At 44.8% G+C, this 15,097-nt stretch overlaps 1 protein-coding gene across 12 annotated transcripts in view; it reads left to right on the top strand.

Annotated features, from left to right (window-relative positions):
* Nucleotides 1-13,884, top strand: part of MTSS1 (MTSS1, I-BAR domain containing) — a 244,768-nt gene extending 230,884 nt beyond the window's left edge. For 3 of the 12 annotated variants that reach the window (XM_019528141.1, XM_019528142.1, XM_019528140.1), the window contains 6 exons: nucleotides 3,617-3,736; nucleotides 4,661-4,855; nucleotides 6,974-7,138; nucleotides 7,871-8,033; nucleotides 9,723-9,827; nucleotides 10,989-13,884. In XM_019528141.1, coding sequence (XP_019383686.1) covers nucleotides 3,617-3,736; nucleotides 4,661-4,855; nucleotides 6,974-7,138; nucleotides 7,871-8,033; nucleotides 9,723-9,827; nucleotides 10,989-11,674 — 1,434 coding nt within the window. In that variant the 3' untranslated portion in view covers nucleotides 11,675-13,884. The remainder of the gene's footprint in view (nucleotides 1-3,616; nucleotides 3,737-4,660; nucleotides 4,856-6,973; nucleotides 7,139-7,870; nucleotides 8,034-9,722; nucleotides 9,828-10,988) is intronic. The other 9 variants (XM_019528145.1, XM_019528144.1, XM_019528147.1 and 6 more) reach the window with 6 other exon arrangements.
* The last annotated feature ends 1,213 nt before the right edge of the window (nucleotides 13,885-15,097 follow it).

Here is a 15,097-nt window from a genome sequence, read left to right as displayed (position 1 = left end):
ATTTAAACCATATGGGTTTTACATACTGGGATCCCCTGAGCTGTTCAAACGTTCCAGAGCAGCTGTATAAAGTGTGCTGAGTTGCTGTATAACAACTCTAGTCATGTCTGCAGCCAAAGGATTTTTTTCTGATAAGGCCACTTTATGTAGTCAACATCTGCAGTTGGAGACGCATTTATCTGCACTTTAACAGCTGCTTAGTCGGTGTAAACTGAAATAACATCAGTGGAACTGAGGGGTGACACCAAGTATCATTTTACTTCATTTTGTGACGCACAAAGTGACAAAGCAACCCAAACGCCACCGCAGTTACTCTGGAGCTGTAGGAGAGCAGTAGCTGAGACCTACTGCGATTTTACTTTGACTTTTCTAGTATAGTATGTTCCTATAATGAACAGGTACAGATTCCACATCTCTTACTCCATGTATCTTTTTCTCAAGGTGAAAGTGATGCATCATTGCCTGGCTGCTGCTTCATTTTGGCTAGTCTTGTTTTGTATGTGCAGCACTAAGTAAAGTGTGTGTGTGTGTGTGTTGCTGACAAAAAAATGCAAGGGTAAATTTATCAGTAGGCTGTTGAATATGCAGTGTATTTTATGTTGCGTGTGCCTAACTTCACAGACTTCCGTTCTGGCATTGTGCTCCCAAAGCTGGGGAGGGGGAAAATGCACAGATACTGTTTGCTGAATGTTTTTGAAACCCGAGTGTCATTGTTTCTAACATTAACATTCTGGGAAGCAGGGAGCTTTCAACGGATAAAAAGCACTACTCCCTGTACTGATTGACCTTTCGCTGCTGATGGGTTTTAACTCCCTGGATTGATGTTTATTAACATACGTATTGTTTAAGGTGACAAAAGCATTTGTTTTGTTTCGGTGATGGATGAAAAGGTGCAGAAAGGGATCAGGTACATCCACCGTCTAAAGGGATTCAAACTGTGGAGTACAGTCCAGTCAGGCTACAGGAAGTTGGTTTTATACATCTACCCAACTTTTAAGCAAGCATACAACAACACTTTTCCAATTAGCAGTTTAAGAATAAATCGTTTTTTAAAAAATGGGCAATAATGGGGCAGTCAGATAAGCAGGATTCAGATTTTAGCAGAGGTAAAGGGTTATTTAGTCTGTCATTGATCCTCAAGGGCAAAATGAAGGCTGTTGTGGAAAAGAGTCAAGATAGCTGACACACCCTGGACAGAAACTGGACAAAAAGGGCTAGGTTTTGACGCTTTTACTCTGGCTTAATGGCCTTTTTTCCAGGTACATTTCTATTGACTTCAGGGACTAAGGGTGTCAGAGCATGCCATAGTATGTCCAGACATGTAAAGCTCTAAGAAGTACTTTATTCCTAATGAATCAAATGTTAACTAAGCAATCAAAATCAAGGTCATTAGTCTTTGCACAGAATATAAACAAGCTTTTTTTTTTTGTACTTGGCAATCACAAAGCCAGTCTTGTCCAGGTGGGGCTGGATTTACAAGTGGTTTTTACAAGTGTGTAAAACAAACAAAAGTATGTTGGTAGAAACCAGTGGCAGAGAAAGCATAAAATTGCTTTTGGGACTGCTGCCCATGCTGGGTGTTTCACCCCCTGAAGCTGAGCACAGCAAGGCACAACAGACAAACCAGGGCTTAAGAACATCAGTGATCAGGTGCTCTGTTTATTGGACTTACGAATGCCTCTGAGTGAACATGAAATGCCTTGTGTTTTATAACATAAGAAATGCACTGGAGGAAAGTCGGCAATAATTACAGAGTCAGAGGCTGCTTTTGAAATTCATCGTGGCTTACATCTGGTCAGGACAGAGGGCAGTGAAAGTTATGGACACAGTTGAAGAGGCTTTTTTGAAACGGCCCGATGACAGTGAAAATTGGACGGTGTCTTTGTAAAAGAATAAGCAGACAAAACAAGTTGGAAGAACAATTGGAGCAAAACAAATGCTGTTCTCAAAGTGCAAGGTCTAATTTTACTAACAGAAGTAGCATTCTTGAAGTTTTCCCATATAGAGTAGAGAGAAGCGGATCACTTAAAAATGGAAGCTAGATCAGAAATACAGCGCAAGCCGGCTTTGTAAACTGGCTTCTGCTTGTACAAATCAGGAAGGCTATGGGACTCTGCTGATGAGGATGAGAGCAGTGCCCAGAACTGGACGATACTCCAGCTGTGGTCTCACCAATGTTGAGTAAAGCAGGAGAATCACTTCTTTGGATTTACTGCAAACGGGGTACTGCGCATTTATTTAGTACTTGCATAAACGAGTACTAAATAAAACGGGCAGTAACCACTGTGCAGTATTATTTCATGTAGATACAGCCTCAGTGTTTTCCAAACGTAGAGGATGATGCAGTCCGTCACTCAAATGATCCAAACTAAAACACAGGAGAAGTTTACCTACATTTCCAGAACGCATTTGGTGAAGTGCTAAGTCTCAGTGAAAAGCCTTAACTTCTCTGGGAAGAGCACTGATCAGGTCCTATCAGGAACTCGTCTTACATTGCTAGTCTTTCAGAGAAGGAAACTTTCACAAGTTATCTACATGCAGTTGCTTCAAATTTGATACAGATCAAGTGCAGGATTTAGTAGAATCCCCTGGGAAATTGGGCTTTTCAGTGGGATTTTGTCTTTCTAGGAAACACCGTTGCAGAAGGAAGAGGCATATCTAGTACGCTTTTGGGCAGAAGTGCTGTATATGAATTGAAAATAGAGTGAATAAAGAATGCCAGCAGATGGAGATAGTGCGAAGGTTTTTGCAGGTTAATAGGCTAATAGATGTGAAGTACAGTTTCATATAAAAGTGAGGCAGTGGCCCAGAGCGTGAAGAACTGTGTGTGTTGACCATGAAAGGTTATTGAAGAACAGACTGTGAAATGAACAGGGTCACACTGACGGACCAGATGGCAGGTTACTACCCTCGGAGGAATCCTACATGTTACTCTGCAAAGCGCTGGTCAGATCTGTGCAGAACGTGCTGCAAGGCGGCCATGATCGGTGTAGGCAGGGAGAGGACACCAGAGGAAAGGTGAATGTTGAAACTTTGCAGCCAGTAGGAATCATGACGTGAACCCAGGAGCCAAAGGCTCAGCCGAGCTTTGTATCCAAAGAAAAACTCCAGAACGTGTAAACACCAGTGGCATTTCCTGTTCACCTTCCTGCAGGCAGGCTGAATCCTGACGTAGCGAGCTCTGGGGTGACACGCATTTGCTGTAAAACAGCTCAAGTGCATTGAAGGCCTAGTTGTGCGATGTGCTGAGTTTCTCAGCTTCATCGACTTGTTACAGGCAGGGTCTCGTTCCCCAACAGGACTGGGCCCTCCAATTGCAGGTGCAGGCACGGCAAGGGATCAGGTGCGAGGAAATGGAGGCCTCTCACCCCAGTGCAGCAGGCCTCTGTCTTAAGGAACTGTTGTGGCTTCTTCTCTTGTTAAATTGCTGATCATTAGTGATGGTTTTGAGCAGTTATTAATGATTAATGCCTAACCCTCTGCTTCTCTTATCCTTCCCCTTCTCCTGTGTTTGTCTGTGTGCACTTTGTCACCCCCAACCCCTCTCTTTTTTTTTTTTTTTTTGGTGGCTTGTTTTCTTTTCTTTGCGGTGTTGCGGTGCCGTTTTACGCTGCAGAATTCATCCAGCTCTGCCTCTTCTGAAGCCTCTGAAACCTGCCAGTCAGTGAGCGAGTGCAGTTCCCCCACCTCAGTCAGCTCAGGCTCCACCATGGGGGCTTGGGCCTCCACAGAGAAGGTGAAACATTTCATCTTGCAGACATACCAGTCTTTAAGCTTGTTCTCCCGGGTCAGTGATGTGAACGACGTGCATGGGACATGCAGCTAAGATTTTCCTCCCTATGAAGAACTGTTACATGCTCCCTTTTAAAGAATAAGTAAACCATGGTGAAACATGTCTTAAAGTGCCAGTTGGGATGACCTGCAAACTATGGCAACGTAACAGTGGTGGCTTTCTGGAAAAAGTGCAGCCATAGCGTGGCAGGAGGCTGCCTAAAAGCTCTTGTCCACATTTTACTGTCCAGGTTTCTTTTCCTAAATTATGTAGCATGCATTACTCTCTAACCAGCTCGGGTACATTTAAAAACAAAACAAAACAGGCTAGAATAAGCTTGGGATATGTTCTGAATCTGGGGGAGGAAGTTGGTATTAGTATCCATTTACATCTGGTAATCCTTGCCATTTTTTTTCATATTTTTTTTTTTCTTCCCTCCCCTCTCATTATGCTGCTGGGATAGTCATTTTCTGGGGCTGCATGCTTTCTCTGCTCTGTTTTGTTGTATGCCATGAATGACATCAACATACGAAGGCTTTCAGCTTTGGAGATGTTTGAGGTTCAGTGTCCAGAGTCGGCATAACCAACCTGTTGAGACTCAATGCAGCATGCCATCTCCACCAGAGATTGGGCAAAGTGGCTCAGCCCAGAGAAAATCATTTCTAGATTGTCTGTGGAAATTGGTTATTTCAATAACAATTTTCAAGCAATCCTTCAGGAGCAAACACCGTACTGATTTCCTCCCCATTGTTTGTTTGCTGCAGTTCTCTGTTTTTGCTTTGAAATATGAGGAATGTCTCTCCCCTTAGAGCATGTGTGGCTGTGTATTTCCATATTCATCCTGTTTATATTAATTTCTTTCTTTTTGTTTGTGTTTTTCATTTCCAGTTGTATAATGGGTTTTATCACTGTAGTTTACCAAGTGACCCATCCGTAGCTTCATTTGGTGCAGGTTCTTTCCCTCATTACCTGCCTGCATCCCGCGCATGGAGTCGGGCTTCCTCAGCCCTCCATCCAGACTACGTTCATTATTACACCATTGGGCCTGGCATGTTACCATCATCTAAGATCCCTAGCTGGAAGGTTTGTGTTTCTTTCATTGTAGCAGCACTCTCCTCTCCATGCCTACACAACCCACTATAGTTGTAGCATTTCAAATCCCACATCATTACCAGTTCGTTTGGCTATTTTAATACCATACTAGAGTGGAGATAGGTGCTAAACATTTACTAGAGTCATGCAGTGATAAATATAATGATCTAAAGGAAGGTAACGAGCATTTCAGCAGCAACAGGAACAGTCTGATATTAGTACTTGCGTTCCTTTTAACAAGTGGATGACGGTCAGATTTTGGAAATGGGAGAAGGCATCTTGGCTGAATGCACTCTGGGCCTTCTGCTGCTGGGAGCCAGACGTCTGTAAGTGTTTCAGCACCCACCCTGAGGCCGCAAGTGTAGGGTTGGCACAGCATTTGTTTAGTGAAAACGTTGTTTCTTACACTGTGTAACAAGGTGCACGTATTATTTTTAGCTATTGTAATGAATGAGTCAGGACATGTAGAGGAAGCCAAAAAGGTCCTGGGTCCTACTGAGCTTAATAGCCCATGGGGTGGCATGATGAAGGCATGCCAGCTTCTGTAGCTAACCTCATGTCTGGCGGCCTTCGACTTACCCATTCCAGGTGGGTGATAAGGTACACATTTACTGCTGTGTAGCCTGGGGGCAGCCTTTGGCACCCACCCAGAATGGGGTCAAATGCCTGCTTCTGGAGCTGTAGTGAGGTGCCTAAACCACTCTGCTACTGTTACTTTAACCAGTTCATTGGTGGATGTCATGGGGACTGCTCCATTGCCTCATCACTCCAGTACTGCTCCCTGCTTGCAAGTGGGAGAAGGAGATTGTGTCTTTGGAGTAAATGGGTTGAAGCTTTTTCTCCTTGATAATGTTGAGGCTCCATGTGGTCCTGACTTCAGGAGCTGTGACTTGCTAGATGGCCATGGATTTGTTCCAACATTACATATGCTCCCAGGAAATGAATTGGTAAGAAGGCCCTTTTTAAATAACTCCTGGCTCTGGAGACTGTCCCCTGTTAGCTCTGAGATTTTTACACATAAGTGTCCGGTACTTCCCCAGTCCAGTATGTGGAGACTATAGGGCTGACTCCTGGCAAACCACATGCAGAGGAGACTAATGATAACTGTGGGCCTTGAGCATCTTCAGCTGCATCTACTGGAGCAAGATACTGGGGTGAGAAGTACTGTACTGGCAAAGTGTTTGGGGCATAGCTGGGCTTCATGCCAGTCTCTACACCAGGGGTTTCTGCCACCATAGCTCTCTCGGTCGGGAACCTCATCAGCCCTGACAGCCTGTGCGAACAGAAGTCTGCCATGTAGACCTGGCTTGGCATAAAGCCATTGATTTGGAGATGGCACCAGAGTAGGTAATTAGCAGCTAACCTGCTGTCAGTGGTCTCCAAGTTGTCCCTGTTGGAGAAGGAGATGAGATGAGGCCCTACAGGTAACTGAGCATTACTACTTTGGGACCTGTGGAGTAGGTGGTCAGTGAATCATCTGCCATCTGTGCCAGAGACTTTGTTTGGTACACAGTCCCCAGCTTCACCTGGAGTTTCACCGCTTGGTAGATCCCTAAGTGAATGTGTCCCTGTCAGCTTGAGTAAGTGCCCAAGACTCGGTGCATTCCACATCTGTGTGGAAAGGAGAGGAAACAGTCTCCACACAGCTCATAACTGCAGCCTGGATTGAAGCTGATGAGTAGGCTTCAAAATATGTACATTTCTACTTCTGGGGGCATTCAGAGCTGTGCACAGGATGTGGTGTGCTCCATCTCTTGGATATGCAGAAGGACTCTTGCATGACTAACTGGCCTTCGCAGATGCACCGCGTTTGCCCATTTGTGGTGGTTTGCAAGTGTACATCTTTCTAGTTCTGAAATGTTGGGCCTTAAACAACTGAAAGGCTCATATAGAGAGAACCAGGGTATTTTAATATTTTAGGTACCTCTGTTTAAAGGGGCAGTAGGTTAGCAGAAGTAGTTGTTGCACTAGGAAGTTTTTCCAGGTAACCTCAGATTAAGTAGTGCACCTATATACTGTGATACACAATGTGCTGTATTGATATTGTGATGTAGTGGGAATGGCTGTAGTTCCATGAGACCATGTCTCCTAATGCAAACATTTCTTTAGGATTGGGCTAAGCCCGGCCCCTATGACCAACCTATGGCAAACACCTTGCAACGCCGCAAAGAAAAACGTGAGCCAGACCCTAATGGAGGAGCCCAGAGTGGACCACTTCTGCCCGTTGAGGAGGCCCAGAGACCTCGGAGTATGACCGTGTCAACTGCCGCAAGGGTGATGCTCTTTACTAACCCAGCTCAGTGCAGAGGGGACATGTCTGTTGGTGATTTGCAGGAGTGTTGTTTCATGTGCTTTTGGCTGGGGCATCTCACTGTACAGGCACAGAACGACAGAGCTCCGGCAGTCATTGGAAGCCTTGTGCATGATTTGGAAACTACCAGTCGCTATCACGTGCGCCACGCCTGCCTCTCAGTGGTTTAAAACAGTGGTGCTCAGCCTCTGACCTGTGGGCTGGATCCAGCCCTTGAAGTGATTGGATCTGGTCTGCAGCACGGGGATTTAGTGTCAAGGAGCTCAGCCCAGGGTGTCCCCTTCCCAGCCATGCACCTGATCCTCTTCACACCCTCTTTGCTCTTTCCCTCTCCCTTCCCTTAAGGCAGGCACTCCTTCCTCTCTCCCTCCCCTATGGCAGATGCTGAATAAGAGGTAAGCTCATGCTCACTTGCTCCCCACCCCAACATTGGCTGCCATTTCCTGTCCCCTTTGCTCCCCACTCTGCTACCAGAGGGGATTGCTGACCTGTGGCACAGCCAGACTGCAAGCACCGGGCCCACCACCCTGAAAAGTTGAGCACCACTGGTTTAAAATGTCCTGGTGGGTTGTGGTGGTGATGCCAGGTTCCAAAGGACATGGTGGGGGGAGGACCAAGCTAAGGGAGGACTCCTACGTATTGACTTGACCAAACCATTCATAAATGCAATGACACGCTGTTCTCTGTGTCCCTAGCAAGGAGAGGAGATGGAAGCATGTGAGGAGTTGGCTTTGGCTCTGACAAGGGGTCTGCAGCTGGACACCCAGAGAAGCAGCAGGGATTCCTTACAGTGTTCCAGTGGCTACAGCACTCAGACGACCACGCCTTGCTGTTCAGAGGACACTATCCCATCACAAGGTAAATGGCCCTGAATTTACTTACTGCCCAGGTGCTGCACTCCTAACGAGGGCTATCTCAGGCCCTGCCCCCTTGGTACTTAAGGAATTGGATTCAGGAAATGAAGCTCTGTTGCAGGGCCAGTAATGGGACAAGGGAAAAGCTCATTTTATTTTGCTGAAGGGCTTTCAGGTGCAAGTGTGAGCTGAGTGTTATCAACGCGTCTGTCTCACAAGGTTCTCAGCCCTTTTTTCTCTTAAGCAAAGGCAGAGTCAGAGAAGTAGGTCTGGAAGGGACCTCCATAGGTCATCTAGTCCAATCCCCCTGAAGCAGGTTTATCCGTATACAAAACATCCTATACAAGTCTATCATCCAGTCTCTTGGCAAAACAAGTCAACTATGGCGTAACACAAGGCATAACACCCTAACCCACCACCGGTAAAAGGGAGACCACAGCGACCAACCTCTTGGTGCTGTAAAAGGTTGTTAATATATGCTCAAGAGATCCCAGGAAGAGGGCCATGCCCCCTGCTACCGAGGAAGGCAAAGCCCCCCACAGCTTGTGTCTTTCTAACCATGGGGTAAAATTCCTCTGTGACCCCAAACATGATGATTGGTCTGACGCCGAGTGGAGGAACAAGACTCTCTAGCCAGGAACCTCTGCCTTTTAAGTCCCAATAAGAGAGCATTGGCACACTCCAGTCAAAATCCCAAGCCTTGGCTACAGCCAGCACACAGTGCATCTGAGGAAGACTTAAAAAAAACCAAACAAAAACCCCACAAAACGAAGCCCTGCTACATGGGCTGGGAGGGAATTCTCCCCACTACCACGTGGCAAACAGCAAAGCTCAGAAACATGGGAAAACCCATGGCAGAACATGGGCATAGCTATGTCTAGATCCTCTCTGACCAGGGACTGACTCTTCTTGAACACCTTCAGTAATGGAGACGCCACAACTTCCTTGGGCAGTCTGTTCTCCTGGCTCGCCGCTCTGACTGGACGTTCTTCCTGACATCCAGTCTAAACCTGCTTTGCTGAGACTTCCAGCCATTGGTCTGTGTCCTACTCTGCAGCAAGAAAGAAAACGTATCCTCCCTCCTCTTTATGGCAGCTCTTAAAGGCTACTGTCATGTCCCTTCTTAAATGCCTTTTCTGTAAGCTGAATGTGCCTAGCTCCTTCAGCCTTTCCTTGCAGGACTTGCCTTCCAGGCCCTTTATCATTTTTATTGTCCACTTCTGGAGCCCTCTCTAATGTCCTTTTTGAAAGGTGGAGTCCAAAACTGCACTTTGCTGAAGAAATGATGGGACGGAGTCGGCCCTTGAGGGCTGATGTGCTGTGAAATGCCTCGCGCAGCCTCTCTGCAAGGGAGTGAATTGCACCCTAAATGCATCACTGGTTTTGTAGAAAATCAGTTCAGGCATTTTGAATTGTATTTAAAAGACAAATCACTGGACTGAGGGCGGGGAGGGGGGAAGCGTGTTGTATGAGCCACTAGCCAGTAGCAAATCCATGGATTTTGCTCTGTAGTTCTTGGCGTTACATCCTCTGTTCAGCTCCTGGCACCCTCATTTTGTGAGTTGCTTGGAGGAAGGGAGGGAGGGTGTGAACAGGTATAAACTAGTAATTGTAATTGAAACCTGGATGTGCCAAAAGCACAGTCAGGGGCTATGTGACAATTGCAGTAAGGGTTTTCTGTGTTCACCTTCAGAACTGGCGGTGAGCAAGGAGGGGCTGAGCCGGATTCCATTCCCCTTGCATCAACAGAACTGTGGACTAAGCCTGGATCAGTTGCACCTGGGCAAGTCTGTTAAAGGTAATAGGAGTTGCACAGGTGTAACTGAAAGCCCGAGTTGGCCCAGCCTTCATGTGAGAAGGAAGGAACCAGCTTAACTCTCACGATTCAGGCTGTGTTAGCAGCTAGGAGCTGTTTTTCCTGTTACTTGCTGCAGAAATCTTTGAGGCCTAGCAACCGTGTGTACCCTGCAGTGCCACCTACAGCCTAGGACTGTGGATTGATCTTTGGCAATTTTTAAGCATTTTTATTCAAAATGGTGGGACATGGTTGTGACAGGCATCAATGTCACAGCCGTGGCGTTGTAGCCACGATGGTCCAAGAGACACGCAAGAAGTAGGATTAGTCTGGTAATATCTCTTATTGGACTAACTATCTATAGTTGGGAGAGACGTTAGACAAGGTGACCCTGAGGAAGGGGATTCTGTGCCTGAAACCTTGCTTGAGCTCTGTCACGCTCTCTCTCTCTCCAGCTATATAGTTAGCCCAATAAGGCATTAGCAAACACGTCCTGCCACAGCATAGCAGTCAGTAGCTCAAACTCCAGAACCTCAGTGTCAACCCCTAAATGAGCATCCTGACTTTCCCTTCCCCCTGCTGGGTGCTCACAGCTCTCATTAGCTTTAGTGGTAGAAGTGGGGGCTCAGCACTTCCAAGATCAGCTACTTTTATTTGGGTGCCTGACTTCAGGTTTGGCAATGTTGGCTACAAGGCCATAGGGGTGTGACTTTGTCTGGGGACTAGCACAGGTTGGTAAAGGCTCTCCTTACCAGGGGCTGCTCCCACTAACAGTTTCTTAAAGCACAGGGGATGGACAAACAAAGTTATGTTAACTGATGAAGGTTGAGGGGGTGGATTACCAGAGTTCAGTTGAACTTGCTGTAACTGCATTGTGTGTCCACTCCACCTGGAAGCAAATGGAAGTTTAAACTGCAATTGTTAAGCACCCATTTCATTTGGGGATAAATGATTGCAGTTTATCTTTGCTTCCTGCAGGATAGGAGTAAGACATATGGAACAGTTAATGCAGATCAGCTAACTCTTGCCTAGGAGCAGCAACTACCCTGAGTGGTGTAGCTCTGTCCTGGCTACTAGTAGTGCCCATTTTTGGCTTCACACTTACTGGCCTGCCACAGCCATTTTGTTCCAGCTTGCTGCTAATGATGCTGTTTTTGGTTTCAGTTTCAGATTACGATTATTTCTCAGTGAGTGGTGACCAGGAGGCAGAACAACAAGAATTCGACAAATCTTCAACCATTCCGAGAAACAGCGACATCAGCCAGTCCTACCGGCGAATGTTCCAGGCCAAGCGCCCCGCGTCTACTGCTGGCCTGCCAACGACTCTGGGACCTGTGATAGTTACACCTGGTGTAGCAACCATCAGACGGACCCCTTCCACCAAGCCTTCGGTCAGGCGGGGCACCATTGGAGCAGGCCCTATTCCAATCAAGACCCCAGTCATTCCTGTCAAAACACCAACTGTACCAGACGTCCCGGGGGGACTGCCAGGCACCCTGGCTGGAGCAGAAGAATCTGCTGAGCAGAGTCCTGAGTCTCCCTTGGCAGATGGTGGCCAAGGAGCCATGCCTTCCTCGTGGAGTGGACAAGCATCTGTCAACCCTCCACCACCCAGCCAGAAACTGAGTACTACTGATGAACAGAGGCAAGCAGTTCCTGAAAGTGAGGGAGAAGAAAGTGAGAAGGAGAGTTCCAGCATGCTTGCGCCCCCATGCCAGCCACAGTCGGACCTGGGGGACATGAGCCCTGGAGACGCCCCACAAGGTGAAGACATGCTCAATGCCATTCGCCGTGGTGTCAAGCTGAAGAAGACCACCACCAACGACCGCTCGGCACCTCGTATTTCCTAGATGTGAGAACACTGCCAGAGTACTAGTCACTGAGAATAAACTGTGATGAAACCTTATCTGTCTCTATCCATTCCAATCTAGTCAAACGATTTTGTAGGAAACTCAGTAACAGACGGTTTTGAAAATACTCTAAAAGAGAAAATGAGATGAAAGTGCATAGTAACAGACGTGCTCCTCACTGGTGTTTTAATTTGTAAATACAAACGATTTTGTTTCTGCACATTTTTTGATCCAAGCTATGCTTTTATTTTCTGAAGGTGCCAAATCCCATTTAACTTTTTTATAACTTTGTAAAGTTTTCAGTGCATAAGAGAACAAAGTTAAGTCGTTAACTTCAGCAAAGGGATTTAATGCATTTGGCTTTTTTGCAAGCTTTTGTAGAGCGCCTTGTAATAGTGAGGTTAAACACAAATGGGACTTATTTTAAAGTTTTTAAGTGAACCAGTAAGGAATAGATCCTCATCTAAGTATGATAAAATGTGTTCATACAAAAAGCAGGAATGGCAATTGACAATAAAAGCAATATAATGCAAGGAAGAAACCTGCAATTGGTAGAATATTTGGGAAGAATGAGGGAGGGGAATGCCATCAAAATAGCAGATGCTGTTGCACAAAGTAGTCTAGTAGGATTAATTACTAGTAGCTTCATGGTAAATGCATCAGAATAAGCCATATTGGATTGCAGTGTTTGTTTCTGTAGGGTGTTTAAAGATAACCTCCCTCCCCCTGACATTTCTTGTCCGCAGAGCAACAACTTGAAGTCACATGCATGCTGCTGTCACTGTGTAGGCTTAGTTCTTCCTCATTCACTTTCTGTTCTGCTCATCCTTTCATTGAAGTTCAAAAAAGTTCAAGAGGCTTAAGGCAGTTACAAATGTGAAGACATTTTAAAATGTTGGCAGGGAGTTCTTAGATATATCAAAATGCCTTTTACTGACTGCCCAGCAGGCTGGGCACCTTGAAAAGCCCAAATATTTTAAGAAAACATTTAATGGTTTGACAGCGGTAACCAGCTTGACATCTAGTAAATTGCAGATGTTTCTTTCCGATACAGGGGCTTGTTTTTCTTACCTTCTTTTAAATGGCAGATGATTGGCTTTTACTAAATACTGAAAGGGCAGGGGTGGGGGGAGGGGTGACTGATTTTTATTTCATGTTACGGGGAGGCTGACCACTATATTCTCTTTTGTATCCTAGGTAATGTACTTTTGGAATGTTATTGATAGAATTATAGATGAGTTGTTTTTTTTTTCCTTAAAGTAAAAATAAGTTATTGCTGCGATACCCATCTCCTAAAGCCAAGAGAAATGTGGAGAACTCAGGGTGACACTAGTGTTCAATCCAAAAGGGTACACACAGTCAGCCTGTCCACATCAGAACCATGCGTGAGAGTGACACCAGACTTTTACATTTGTGACTGTTAACATGCACCAAAAAAATTGTGTAAGGGGCTTGTTTGCACCCGACACCCTGCAGATTTCTCTTGGCTCTAGTCTTGCCTACATAACCTCTTATGCTTTAATACATAACTGCATTGGGTGTGAGCCTTGTAACTGTATAGTCACTGTGTTCTATATAACATTTTACACTGCTGTGGTTGCTTAACATTTTTGTTACGGCTTTAAAGCAAAAAAGGCATGATTCTTAGAAGATGTTAAACCTTCCTTTCTTTGAAAAACAAGCTCCTTCTTACAGAATATAATAAACAGTAGTGCCTGTGGTGTAGCCCACCAATCTTGAATCAAGTAGCTGATGCATTGTGCAAATGAGGCTTTGAGATGGTTTTTGCTTAAACAAAAACTGATAGGAGATGATAGGTAAAAGTGTTATTTAAACCTTTGAAATAAATGGATGTAACTGTACCAGAGTACAGCTTTTCACTTGTTTAGTTCTTAAACGTTAGTATAATCTCAGTAAAATTTAATATAAAATGTTGCCAAATTCAATGTAGAAAGAATGTGACAAGACCCTTTGAATAGTTCTATTGTTTGTGTTTTTGCATATTGTAAAAGCAGTGTCACAGCTAAAAAATAAAATGTTTCTAATGGTAAATTATTGTGGTTTAGTTGCTAGTTTGTACTGAGAGTTGACCTCTCTGTGTGCAGTTTTTTGTTCTAAACTGGTATAAAGAATTGCTGTAACTGTGTCTCTCTTCTACATTGTAATGATTGCTTCAGCCTACGTTATAAATAAAGAACTGCTGGAAAACTCCTGTGTTTCAGTTGTTGAAAACAAGCCACAACACCTCTTCAGGGATACCAATATCTCCATTTCATCACATTCAAGTGACAGTTGAACTTCAGGTATACTCTATGCCCGGGAGTAAGCAGACATTTAGAGAAGAGATCTTGAATGTCACGTAACTGCTTGTGTGCTTCTGGAAGAGGTGGGCTGAGGCAAGGTAGAATAACATCTGACTAAATGATGACTGCAATATATTTTCCTGCCCTTTTACTCTGTTGCATGTAAATACTAGCCTGGGCATGAAAAATGTGCTTTTCTCTGCTGGCAGTATGGAGTGGAGTTGCCTTTTTCTCTTCAGGAGAGAGAAATGCTGTGGTTAACAGTGCATGTGCTTATACCAGTAACTTGTCCATCTTGCAATCAGGTGTTCACTTCAAGTTGCATCTGAGCTGACTTAGACTTCTTCATCTTGAAACAAAGATTAAGAGGGAAGGAATTGTTCCTGCTTAAAACTTAACCTAGGATCATAGGAAAGCAGGGCTGGAAGAACTTTGAGGTCATCTAGTCCAGCCCCTTGCTCAAGGCAAGATCTGCCTTGAGTAAGCCATCCCAGCATAGCCAATAATACTGGGATGCATGCAATGGCTTAATTTTTTCATCTGTTGAAATATACAATTCATGTCTCGGCTTCCATTTCTTTCTTCATCTCTTAAGGTTTCCACTTTTTCTTTCAGATTTTAAAAGAAAACTCCAGGTAGTTGAGCTAAAAATAGTTTCTTGAAGATCATACTTCCATCACTTTTTTTTGTCTGCTGCCAAATATACATCATGATTGTATGCTCAATGGCAGAGTTTCCCAAATTTTCTTATTGTGTTCCCACTTTGAGATTTACCAGCTGTCTGGGTACCCCTACCAGCATGCATTTTCTATTTTTACCTCTTAAATACCAATTATTACAATGAAAATCAAATCCACTATTACACTGTTTCTCCCATGTACCCCACAGATACCTTGCATACCCCCAGGAGTACATGTACCAGTTTAGGAACCCCTGCTCTATGGGATCAGCTTCCAGGAATTGAGCCATGTTCCTAGCAGTGTTAACGCATGCCTGTCCACAAACACCAAAAAAAAACGGTAAAACTTTCCAAAACAATACGGAACAAAATAAAAAAAAAAATTAAAAATAAATAAATAAATAAATAAATCACTAAAATGCCCAGATTCCCTCACACCAC

This window comes from Gavialis gangeticus, unplaced genomic scaffold, assembly GCF_001723915.1.
Source record: "Gavialis gangeticus isolate Ggan-Ray unplaced genomic scaffold, GavGan_comp1, whole genome shotgun sequence".
Classification (NCBI taxonomy): Eukaryota; Metazoa; Chordata; order Crocodylia; family Gavialidae; genus Gavialis; species Gavialis gangeticus.
This window is presented reverse-complemented; position numbering and strand designations above follow the sequence as displayed.